This window comes from Scardinius erythrophthalmus (assembly GCF_964197995.2).
Source record: "Scardinius erythrophthalmus genome assembly, chromosome: 22".
NCBI lineage: Eukaryota > Metazoa > Chordata > Actinopteri > Cypriniformes > Leuciscidae > Scardinius > Scardinius erythrophthalmus.
The window spans coordinates 30,118,070-30,131,671 of NC_138242.1; the positions used below are offsets into that span (position 1 = coordinate 30,118,070).

Genomic DNA, 13,602 nt, shown 5'->3' on the forward strand with positions numbered 1-13,602 from the left:
TATGATTCAGTGCTGAATATAAAAAGCTTCACCGATCCTTTGAGGAGTTTAGCATTCTTATGAAGCTTACAGATTCTTAACAAGCTATTTTAAGTCATTAATTAATCATCAGCTGGTTGCTGAAACACACAGGAAGTGTCAGATGAGTTTCCTCTCGGCTGGTGTAAAGCCAGAGCGGTGTGTGTGTTTGTGTTGTACGGAGCGCTCCGCCAGTCTAAGCAGAGTCATTCTCTAAGATCAACAGCGAAAACACCTGAGAAAACACAGTAATAGCACCTAAATTCTCCAAACTCCCCGTACGCACTCGTGTATAAATATTAAGACATGTCAGTGTAATGTATACAGCCCAACAGAAACCTGCTCGTGTTTATATACATTTGAACCTGTGTGTTATTAAGCGGCTCGTTCTGTGTGTGCGTGTGCCAGAAGCGACTCGAGTCACGATGTGTCCCCAATGCACCTTTACACATGATCAAGTTATTTAGTTTGAACCCAACCTGAGCGAATAATGTCTAAGATCTGTTATAGATTGATTTAGAAGTCATCAGAACAACCCATAGAAATGCAGTGAGCAATAATGACACGAGCTGATCTCAATTAAAGAGCATTTTGCAATGGTTCTGTTTGTTTTCTTCATCTTCTTGCAGAGTTCTTACTAACTGACTCTGAAAGGATTCCGCCAGTGTAGATGTAGCTTTATTTCTCTCACACATGTGCTTTTTATTATTCTACATCTGCTTTGACCCTCCAAACCATGTCGGAAAGTTACCAAAAATCACTCACTCTGGCTTTACAGAACACATACACATGCCCAAACACACAAGCTCAGAGCTGTTCAGAGAATGGGAATCTTCTCTTTCTTGTGGTTCTTTTTGCAGCTTCCTAGTTAACATTCTGGCAAGGTTATCTCAATGTTGTGAACAAATCTTCAACCAGTAATGTTAATAGAATACCAGTTTGTTAAAAGCTATATGGTCTTTAAAGGGGTGGTGTAATGCCCTTTTCACAAGATGTAAAATAAGTCTCTGATGTCCCCAGAGTGTGTGTGTGAAGTTTTAGCTCAAAATACCCCACAGATATTTGTATATAGCATGTTAAAGTTGTCACTTTTTGAAGGTGAGCAAAAACGCACCGTTTTGTGTCTGTTCCTTTAAATGCAAATGAGCTGCTGCTCCCGGCACAGGGGGGCGGAGCTTCAACAGCTTGCAATCACACAGACATGCACTGGAAATTTCAAAAACTTTTAGCCTTTTATGTTCAAACCGAAGTCAGACAATGATGGAGAGACTCTAGAAGAAGTGACAACATGTACAACATTTCTGAATGGTTAGTTGATGAATTTATGTAGCTGATCTTCTAGTCATTGATTAGCATATTCTGTCTTGATAATCTATAAGTCGTGTTCAGGGGGCGGGGTTTATGTAAATTCTAGGGTTGGTGATGTCACTAACTCGGAAGGAATGTGGTGTAGTCTCTACCAGCCGTTTGTTGTAGTCCTTAAAAAGCGATTTCTTTAAAAGCAAATATCTTCCTTTGCTTTGAACTTTGAGCGTCGTAACTTTGCAGATGTTGTTTATGCTCAAACAGCAACATTACACCCTAACTAAAGTTAGAAAAGTGATATCATAATCAACCACCCCTTTAATAATGTTCTCAAAATGATAGCAAAAAAAAGTTTTTTAAATGTTACTACTTGTTTCAGAATGTTCAGAGAACGTTAAAAAAGTAACGTGTTAAAACTGGATGTTTTGAACTTTGAGAGAACCTTCAGAAAAAACTTTTTAATAACTTAACGGGAACGTTAATAATACATTCTATATTTTTGTTGCATAGATTTATGTGATTCACAGAGAATTAAAGAATTGGCTCCTTTTCAACTGAATTGGCCACAACACACAGGAAGTTGAACTTGAATGACAGGAAGAGGAATTTTTCTGAACTGCAATTCAAAGAAATGCAACACATGTGATGAATTCTGGGAAAATGAATATGTGAATAATATATGACATGGTTCAGTTTTCAGGAAATGCCTGAACTGATTAAATGAATGCAGTGTCACTTTGAAAAAAGCATCTGCCAAATGCACGAATGTAAATAAAAACCACTATTGGTGGTTTACATTTCAAACTTCAATCTATCCAAAAAGCATTCTCTATTCAATTCTGAATGTCATTTGTGACACCGTTAGACATCAAATAAAGTGATACAGAATTACAGCTGATAAATACCAGGACAAAGACATACATCAACTAATAATTTATTTGTATATTTGATTAATTCAGTGGTCATTGCAGTTACAGAGACAGCAAATAAAACGGGTGATGAGAAGGAGAGAAACTCTCCCAGTACGTTAGACGGAAGAATATTCCTCATGTGGAAACAAAGTCCATCATCAAACTGCACATTTACTCATGTATGTACATCTTCATACAGACACACATCACATTCAGTCTAATGGATGCACAAATACATACACATATTCATTCATACACAGATATGAAAAATACACAGTCGTGTGCAAATGCCTGTGACTAATCTAAACGTTCGGTTTATTTCTGCTCATTTTAATGCAGAAAAGCTGTTTATTTGCCGCGAGTCTTCAAAGCTGGTTTAGCACATGCTCAGTCGGGATGGCAGTAAAATGTTCTTGCCAAAATGAATCAACCAAACATGAATTGTGGGAACCGTGCCCTAACTTTTGCACACAACTATAAACACAAATACATTCGCACAAGCAGAAACATTCTGCACGTCTGCCGAATCCCTCCAGAAACAGAATTCAGTCTTTCTCGAAAAATTGTTCATTTATTTAATGACATCAGGGTCATTAAAATCTGTAATCTGCACCGCTCATGCAGCAGGAAAGCTTTTATATGTTTATAGTCTCTCATCCAAACCACGTCCAGGAGTAAAATGAAAATGGAAATTGCTGTGGAAATGGCATTTCCTTCTGCATCTCCACAACCTCGGCTAAGTTCAGGAGGGAATAATAGCGTACTAGTTGCAGTTGTTGTATTATTCTGATTTGCCACTTATATGAAATAGTCTGCTTTTTAAAAATAGTATGTGAAACTTTATGCAACATGATCATCACATGACCTCATGTTTAACTCGTCCCGTCTTGTAAATATGGTTGTTTTGCTATTTCAATCCAATTTTGTGCAAAAACTTCTTAACTTTTGGCAGTCAGATCACAAAAAAAAACCTGTTGATAGAAATTCCTGTGCATTTGTCACACTGCAAATGGAAGTTGAGTGCATTGCATTGTGGGATACAGTGTACACGCAGAGCACTTGGCAACGTTTGGAATGGAGTATTATCAAACTGCTTACCATGCAGTAAACACTGCATGCTGTTTATTAATAAGAAAAGTATGTCAAATAGTATGCAGTATGGGTGATAAACCAGACGCTAGTATGCTAATAGTATTCCATTCCGTACATATCCCTAGTCCAAGATTCTGAAGTATGTGAATATAATGATTCATTTGTCACTGCAGTGGCCACGTTCTGTGGTCGGTGTGCGTCATGATGTGTGTGAGAGAGTTTACCATAGTGTATCTACGGATGCTGGTAAAAAGTATTAACATTTTAACACTACTTCAGTTAACTCTCCTGTTAGTTTAACAAAAAAGCAAACATTGGCATACAAAAGACTAGTTATGGCATAAACACAGACATCTATCAACATAAAATACTCAAACAATAGAAATCATGTTATAAACATTCTGTCATCATTCACTCATTCATTTCTCTCTTCCGTGGAACAGAATATGAGACGTTGGTTAGGGCGGTGATTTGTTTTTTAACCAATAAAAGGGTTGTTTACTTCTTTAATGTGGCAAAGAGACAGTGTAAAACAAACGTTTGGACTGAAATTCATTTCAACATGATCAGAGCTATTTCATCTCAATTTATTCCTTCACTGTGATTCCTTCATTTCACTGAAAAATGACTTTGACAAAGCAGATTCACTGAGGTCCCAAAGTTTGAAAGCCTGAAAATCTGCTATTTTTATTTATTTATTTTAAAGCTAGAAACAAACTATGAAGTTTTAAGGGTAAAAATAACATATAGAGCCAAGTTATGGTGTAAAATGTTGCCACTATTTCTAGTGATAGACTGATATTTGTGGCCATTAATAGTCAAAATAATACTGGGAACATGATCTTGGTTGTTCATGTCAATTGCTGCACCAAATACCACTAAACTTTAAAGTGCCCCTAATATGCTTTTCAGATGTTACCTTTCATGTAGTGTGTAATAGAGTTTGTCAAAGTTATTGTCTCCTGAAAGAAAGAACTGATTCTGAACAGCCTGAAACGAGTCGTCAGTACTTCCAGTCTCACTTCCTGCTCGAACCTACGAAGGGTTGAAACAAATATGCATAATGCCAGCCTTTGGTCTTCATTAACTGCCCGCGAACAACATCTACTTTTTGTAGCTGAGACTAGAAGAGTTTGGTTCGTGTTATCGTCATATGCAGAAGATGCTGTTTTCTGCGCTGTGAAAGCAAATCAACTTTGATGCACTTCCTAAGAATGAGGACTCGGGCTCAAATTGATGCGGTAAAACCGACGCCATCATTACAGTTCGTATTACTGTGTATCAAGCTCTGAGGAAGAGTAGAAATTCAGATATGGTAATGGGTGATTGGTTTCCGATGTTTTGGTAGACCAATCACAACAGACTGAGCCGTCTGACCAATCAGAGCAGAGTTGACCGATCACAACAGACTGGGCCATCTGACCAATCAGAGCAGAATAGACAAATCACAACAGACTGGGCATTCTGACCAATCAGAGCAGAGGAGACCGATCACAACAGACTGGGCATTCTGACCAATCAGAGCAGAGTAGACCAATCACAACAGACTGGGCATTCTGACCAATCAGAGCAGAGGAGACCAATCACAACAGACTGGGCATTCTGACCAATCAGAGCAGAGTTGACCAATCACAACAGACTGGGCCAAATGACCAATCAGAGCAGAGGAGACCAATCACAACAGACTGGGCATTCTGACCAATCAGAGCAGAGTAGACCAATCACAACAGACTGGGCATTCTGACCAATCAGAGCAGAGTTGACCAATCACAACAGACTGGGCCAAATGACCAATCAGAGCAGAGGAGACCAATCACAACAGACTGGGCATTCTGACCAATCAGAGCAGAGTAGACCAATCACAACAGACTGGGCCATCTGACCAATCAGAGCAGAGCAGCTCTCGGAAAGGTGGGGTTTAGAGAGAATGAACCCTTTATTCTTTTTTTTACCTTTGTTGCATATAAACTTATTATAGTAGACCTCAAAAACAACATTAGGACCCTTTAAAATAGCATAATATGGACACTTTAATGTCAATTTTCAATGCAAATTGTTAATGCTGATAATGCATTGGTCTCAGACTTTAAGACCGCACTGCATATGTGTGTCTGTTTGACACGCTTTCTCTCAGTAAGAGATGCAAACAAGAACAACACACGTCATTATTCTCGTCTTTGTCTTGTCTTTTAAATGGTCAGACGGCAGATAAAAACCGAGACGTTCAGTAGTAGAAGAGAAAGAGTGACAGACATCAGGACAAAGCATTAGCCCTGAAACATGCTCTACAAATGTATGCAAACACTCTCAGCAAGCTCAGTTTCAATCGTTGTTAGATTCAGAAACGTACCAGAATGCAATTCATCATGAAGCTGTGCAGGTACACACTGCATTCTCGTCATTAGGATAAAAGTCTTCTACAATGAATTTTCTATTACAGATGGACAACTGTACAAGGCTGGAAGACACTACACAATTTTTGCCCCGATTTACAATCTGGAGGAGTCGACGCTAGTTGCCTAAAATCTGTAGATTCTGGAAATTTCACAGAAAATCATGTAGTGTATGACGGGCACAGATTTATTTAGTTTCAAATTATGAATCCGTCCAGTTGGAGGAGATCAGACATGATTAGCTGCGTCCCAATTCAGAGGCTGCATCCTTCAAAGGCTGATTGCGTCACAGTTTATGTTCGGAACGACTTGAAAGTCTTTTAAAAGTCGTGTAGTGTATTCCAACCTTAAGTTTAGTTAAACTGTTGACATCTCGTTACCTGAACATAACACAACTGGTTTAACAGAAGAATTCACCCAAAATAAGAAAATTCGATCATTATTTACTTGCCTCATATCATTCAGAACTTATATGCTAGTATTTCCCATGAAAACAAACGGATTTTTGAATAAATCAGTAGTGACCACGGCTAAACCACTACAAAAGCAGTCCAAACAACTCATGGACTATAATCATGAATATCTGACACCATTTGATGACTTTAATTAGTCAATATTCACTGATAATCTCCTCTCAGTTGTGCTCTGATTTAATTCAGAGTTCATATGGATTACTTTTATAGTGATTTTTGTCATTTTCGTGGAGCTTAATCCGTATTTATATGGAAAAGAAGGCAATTTTCCTCTTGCATTCCACAGAATAAAACACTATGGGCTTTTGAAATGACATTAGTGTGAGTAAATGAAGAAACAAATATTCATTTTTGGGTGAATTTTGAGTGAACCATCACTGGAATGACAGACATTTGTTCCCACCGCACAGTAACTCAGTAAGCATGTTAAATATGCCCAGTGAAACCATGTTTGCCACGCATTCGTGCATTTGCATACTTGTACAGAGCGTTTCTTTCGATAGGACTGTTAATGGACATTTCTGCACTATAAAAAATCCTTCAGTATCAAAGTAGACATCCACACGTACGGCACACAACCCACAGCTATGAGAAGGCTTAATAATGTCTTCAAACGTGAAATTATCCAGGCTGACGATGATGACGATGAAGATTTTGAGGTTTTCAGAACTGAAGCGAGCAGCATGTGGTGAACACCAGTGTGACCAACGGATGAAGGCCACAAAGACGAGAAGAACCGAACCAGATGCGGACAGAGTCGTTCTGCTGATTTGTAATTTGAGGACGTATTTCATATTTGATTGATTAAATTGTGGCTTTGAGAGGAAATGGAATCAGTCCGTGTGCTGTGTGTGTGTGTGAGAGAGAGAGAGAGATTCAGTGGTGTGTGATTAGAAACAGTCTTTTTAACGGTCCCTTTAAAAGGCTGACCAACAGGACGACATATCAAATAACGCACTGGAAACGCACAGACGACAACACGCAGAGTTCGGTCTCGCAGTCTCCCGCGTACGCAGGACAGTGGTCAATAATAAAGAGTTCCCTGCAATCCCATCACGCTTTGCTGCACTTGCCTTTCTTCTCTTTGCGCTGGAACTTGCGCAGTCGTCGAGTCCAAATGTCCCTCCACTGAATGACCAGGCTGTTTTTGTCGGCCTGCAGTCCCGGGCGCTCGGGGTTCGTGCCACCCTCAGTAGTGCCCAGGATGAGGAAGCGTTTGCCCATGTGTATTCGTGGACATTTGCAGGCCAGATCCTTCATATGGACCCACAGCACGTGATCGCCTCTCTTCAGCGGCTCTCCACGACTCTTGTACACGGACATCAAATTCACGGCAAATTTGGCCCAGTCGCCGACGGTCTCCATGTCCAACACACTGACCTGGACAGCTAAACATACACACATATATGAGAACGCTACACCAGATACGGTTAACAATATGGTTGTTTTTTGCATTGAATCAAATACTTCTTAAATAAAAAGCATTGTGATTTGTACATTACAAATGAAATTGAGAGATTTTCCCAGTGACTGAAAGGTAAGAACTAATCTTTAAAAATAACATGATAAAGAAAATGTACCGTAGTCCTTTTTGCAGTATTTCTTCATGTTTATCTTGAGATTTCCCTTCAGTGGTTTACAGTACGAGTCACAATCTGACAACACAGAAATTTGTAATTAGAATTAAAACATACTGTGAAAAATAACAATCTACAACGTCTAAAACACTACAATCCATCCATCTATCCATCTATCCATCTATCCATCTATCTATCTATCTATCTATCTATCTATCTATCTATCTATCTATCTATCTATCCATCCGTCTATCTATCTATCTATCTATCTATCTATCTATCTATCTATCTATCTATCTATCTATCTATCTATCTATCTATCTATCTATCTATCCATCCATCCATCCGTCTATCTATCTATCTATCTATCTATCTATCTATCTATCTATCTATCTATCTATCTATCTATCTATCTATCTATCTATCTATCTATCTATCTATCTATCTATCTATCTATCTATCCATCCATCCATCATCTATCCACCCATCTATCTATCTATCAATCTATCCATCCATCCATCTGTCTATCTGTCTATCTATCTGTCTGTCTATCTATCTATCTATCTATCTATCTATCTATCTATCTATCTATCTATCTATCTATCTATCTATCTATCTATCTATCTATCTATCTATCTATCTATCTATCTATCTATCTATCTATCCATCCATCCATCATCTATCCACCCATCTATCTATCTATCAATCTATCCATCCATCCATCCATCCATCCATCCATCCATCCATCCATCTATCATCCATCCATCTATCATCCATCCATCCATCCATCCATTTTAGTTTTTTTAGCGCACAAAAAGTATTCTCGTCACTTGATAAACTTAAGGTTGAGCCACTGTAGTCACTTGGACTATTTTAACAATGTCTTTACTAACTTTTCTGGGCCGGCAGATGAAATTACATAGAAGCCTATGAAGGAGTGAGACAGCTCTCAGATTTCATCAGAAATATCTTAATTTGTGTTCCGAAGATGAACGAAAGTCTTACGGGGTTGGAACAACATGAGGGTGAGTAATTACTGACAGAATTTTCATTTTTGGGTGAACTATCCCTTTAAGACTGCAGTGAACCAAAGACAGTCTCAAAAACACGCTTTGAAATCGCTGGTGTTTCTGACGTCACAAACTACTTTGTAACCAATCAGATCAACGTGTGATCGTCAACCAGTGGATCTCTGAGCTGGTGCTCATTTGCATATTCACAGAACCGCGCATACTAAATGAGGCAAGGGTGTCGAGTTACATTCAAGCTATTTTAAGGCACGAAAAAAAATTTTCAAGGAAATAACATTTAAATGTTTTTTTGGTGATCAAAGATGAGTTTTAAAGGATGAAATTATTGACTACAGGGGGACTTTAAGAGTGTGTGCAAGAGTTGTCATGACATTAGTGTGTGAGTGTGTGTCGGTTTCAGGCATCGCTCTGTGTGAAGTGTTCAATGACCCAGAAGAGCTGTTGAAAACGCACACAATTCCTTCACTTCTCTGCTTTCACACACACCTCTGTTTCACTTTCACTCGTGACAAGGACAGATTGCGAGTTCTCCGCCCCTTTCCACCAGTGTTACAAAGCGGAACAGCAGAGAAAACTAAGCGTTACTTCCTCTGTCCGTCTCTAAACTCTGTCCTGAACGTGTGTGTGTGTGTGTGTGTGGGTGTGTGCACTAACTTGCAGGCTCCTCTGTCGTGCTGATCACAGCTGTCGGCTTTATAACAGGGATTTCTGAAAGACACAGTACAGTATGACGTCAGTGTTTATTCCAGTAGCTCAAACAGTAGATTTGGCGATTCTCAGGAAATGCAAATAAAAACTATATAGTAGACATATTTAAAATAAAATTTAAAAAAGACAAAAAAGACAAAAATGCACAACAAAATGACTAAAACTAACTTAAATAAAAAATGAAAAATGAAAATATAAAAATATAAACTAATTCAAAATATAAATAAAAACTCTCAATGACAAAAATAACACCGGTGTGAGTGTATATACTTAGTTATACTTTGGGTGTCCTGATTAAAAAAATGATATATAAATAAAGTGTTTTTTTAATGCAAAAAGTTTTCTGGGGTGTATGTCTCCATTTAGACAGAAAAATAAACGTATGTGTGTGTGACTCACTAATGCATGGGGCGACGGGTGATCGGCTCTGCTGATACCCTTTTGCACAGCGGTTGCAGGTGATGCCGGTCACCCCGTCTTTACATGGGCACTGACCCGTCGTCTGGTTACACGTTTTACCTGCAGCTCCCACCGGATGGCAGTCACATGCTGGAGAGAGAGAGAGAGAGAGAGAGAGAGAGAGAGAGAGAAAGGGAGAGAGAGAGGGAGAGAGAGAGAGAGAGAGAGAGAGAGAGAGAGAGAGAGAGAGAGAGAGAGAGAGAGAGAGAGAGAGAGAGAGAGAGAGAGAGAGAGAGAGAGAGAGTTTTAATTTTAAACAAAACATTTATTTTACAATTCTTATACACCAATCAACACAATTCCAATATAATAATAACCACAATAATACACATTACATTAGTAATACTCATTGTAACACACAAGAAAAAAAAAAAGAAGTTAATCTACAACAGAGCAAACTGCATCATTATAACACCACTGGTTTGAAAAATACATCAAGTCCTTCATCATCTTATAAAGTTTAAAATCAATCCACACTCTTGATTTTAGCCTGTTTTTATAATAGATATAACTTCACATCCTTCTGACCCTTCAATTTTGTTCCTCCTACTTAAATATATTGCCATTTTTGCTTCACCTATAATGAAATTATAAGAGAGAGAGAGAGAGAGAGAGAGAGAGAGAGAGAGAGAGAGAGAGAGAGAGAGAGAGGGGGGGGATGATCAGCTCTGGCACAGGCGCAGAAGGGAAGTCCAAATAATGGCCTTAGTCCCCGTCTGGACCTGTAAACATTGCCATGACACTCAATCTGTTACACACACTTCCCGTAACCACACACACACACTACTCTATCTCATTTAAAGTCACATGGCTCAATGATATTATATTAAATATGGGCTGTATTTCAGAATTACACATAGTAACCAGCGTTTCAGGCAACAACAAACAAAGAGTCACAGCATGGAAAACAGGTTTCATGAACTGAGTGACACACTTGAATACTCACACTCGACTGAAAATAAAGTGCAAAAAAAAAAAACGGCTTGTTCAGAAATCATGTAATAATTCCACAACGAAGATCTACTCATACTACCAGTCAAAAGTTTGTGCATATCTGCTTATTCCTTATTATGACTATTTTTCACATATTATAATACTAGTAAAGTTATTCAAACTATAACTTGACAAAAAAGTATGGGAATTATATAGCAGCAATAAAATTAAAATTTATTATAATGTCCAGTAAAACATCTTAGTGGTTAGTAATATTGAGCTTTCACCAGTAACTGTGGCTGATGGGCAAAAAAGAAACTTTTATAATTATAATGATGGCTTTGTGTGTATTAGTGTTGTCTATAGTAGTGTTTGAGCATGTATGTGCGTTTCCTCTCTGTGTTGAGACTCTCAAAGCACACACACACACACACACACACACACACACACACACACACACACACACACACACACACACACACACACACACACACACACACACACACACACACACACACACACACACACACACACACACACACACACACAGATAAGGTTTGAACAGCTGTGGCATCTGCAGGTGAGAGCTGGAAGTCCACAGTTCCAGAAGAGATTGAGCCGTGACTTCATCTGTGTGTGTGTGTGTGTGTGTGTGTGTGTGTGTGTGTGTGTGTGTGTGTGTGTGTGTGTGTGTGTGTGTGTGTGTGTGTGTGTGTGTGTGTGTGTGTGTGTGTGTGTGTGTGTGTGTGTGTGTGTGTGTGGAATTTAAGGAATTCTCAGGTGCTGTATCACAGTAACGCTGATAAGAGGTCTCAGCGCTCAACATGGGCGTTATCAAATTAACACTGACAGCACTACAAAAGAGCTCCTGATTGAGACACACACACACACACACACATGTCTGGTTTACTATCTTTGTGGGGACTCTCCATAGACTAAATGGTTTTTATACTGTACAAACGGTATATTCTATCTCCTTACACTAACCCTACCCCTAAACCTGCCCATTACACACAACTTTCTGCATTTTTACATTTCCAAAAAAACTCATTCTGTATGATTTATAAGCTTGTTTACCCATGGGGACCTCAGTTTAGGTCCCCACTGTGACACGAGTCCCCATGAGTCTGTGTGCATTCAGGTTGAAGTCCCCACCGGGATAGAAAAACAGGTACACACACACACACACACACACACACACACACACACACACACACACACACACACACATCCATTCAGTACAAATGTCATACAGAAGATGTTCAGGAAACCACAAGCATTTGCAAGAACAGTACTGGTTGTAGTTACCAACACACTAAACCAAATGCTATTTAGTTCATTCAAACCAGCAGAGAGCAGCAGAAACAACTAGATTTTACATTTGGAAACTCTTTATTTTGATGGTCCTCTTTAGACATTCTGTTGATGATAAGTAAAGTTGAACCTACATGTCAACTAACTCTCATTAGAGGATTAGTAGAGTATTAGTAGACTGTCTGCGTAATGTCTGCTAACATTTCATTGTATCCCAACAGACATTCTACAGACTATAAGTAACTTTGCAAGCGTATGTCAACTTATTCTACTAACCCTCACAGTCTACTAATACTAATAAATCATTTATGTCTGTAGCACAAACACTGCAGGACCACTCACACACACACACCACTAATAATAATGATCTTTCATAGATATTTCTCCTGTTATACTTGAATACTTAACCAATGAACCGGCTCTTATTTGCACTGTACACAATCTTTAGCACTATGACTATCATCTACCATGTCTTCCTCCTTCACAACCAGAGCATCTTCTGAAACAGTAGTAGAAGAGATTTTAATGACATGTCAGAAGTTGAGGATATTTTCATGGCAAGAGCTGAGTTACAAGACACACAAGAGTGCATATATTAAATACATTCAATTTCAGTTTGTTTTCCACCAAACCCTATCGTATACCCCCAGAACACTTGGAATATATTACACGTCACATGGGATCATTATCTCATACTTTTGCATCTTTTTTAAAGGAACACTCCGACTTTTTGGGACTTTATCTTATTCACCGTATCCCCCAGAGTTAGATAAGTCCATACATACCCTTCTCATCTCCGTGCGTGCCGTAACTCTGTCTGACGCACCCACCGCTAGCCTAGCTTAGCACAAAGACTGGAGGTAAATGGCTCCAGCTAGCATACTGCTCCCAATCAGTGACAAAATAACACCCCGTGGTGAGGAGCAGAGAGTTCGCTCAGAGTTGGAGTAAATCACTCCGCAGAAGTAGCAGTGCTTCGCCTTCTGAGAATATAGTTCCCAGTATGTATACGGTTAGAAGATGGCTGTCTCATGTGACCTTGTTATTTGTACATGCTGTGACTATACAAATCACAACATGTAAATAGGAAAATGTTGGCGTTATTTTGTCACTTACTGGGAGCAGTATGCTAGCTGGAGCCATTTACCTCCATTCTTTGTGCTAAGCTAGGCTAGCGGTGGGTGCGTCAGACAGAATTACAGCACGCATGGAGATGAAAAGGGTGTGTATGGACTTATCTAACTCTGGGGGATACGGTGAATAAGCTAAAGTCCCAAAAAGTCGGCGTGTTCCTTTAAAACTTGATGCTGGTCGCTATTCACTGCCATTATATGAACGAGCGCGAGTGGGACATTTTTTTTAAATTCTCTATTTGTGGTCTGAAAAAG

At 39.0% G+C, this 13,602-nt stretch overlaps 1 protein-coding gene and 1 gene segment (V, D, J or C); both read right to left on the reverse strand.

Annotated features, from left to right (window-relative positions):
• The window catches only part of LOC308682903 (Ig kappa chain V region 4135-like), a 1,009,768-nt gene that overhangs the window by 320,821 nt on the left and 675,345 nt on the right, over nucleotides 1-13,602 (reverse strand).
• Nucleotides 5,341-13,602, reverse strand: part of ntn2 (netrin 2) — a 28,146-nt gene continuing 19,884 nt past the window's right edge. The window contains exons 6-9 of the mRNA XM_081353129.1: nucleotides 9,908-10,057; nucleotides 9,455-9,508; nucleotides 7,773-7,847; nucleotides 5,341-7,580 (exon numbers count right to left, since the gene is read on the reverse strand). Of these exons, the coding sequence (XP_081209255.1) occupies nucleotides 7,246-7,580; nucleotides 7,773-7,847; nucleotides 9,455-9,508; nucleotides 9,908-10,057 (614 nt within the window). The 3' untranslated portion in view covers nucleotides 5,341-7,245. The remainder of the gene's footprint in view (nucleotides 7,581-7,772; nucleotides 7,848-9,454; nucleotides 9,509-9,907; nucleotides 10,058-13,602) is intronic.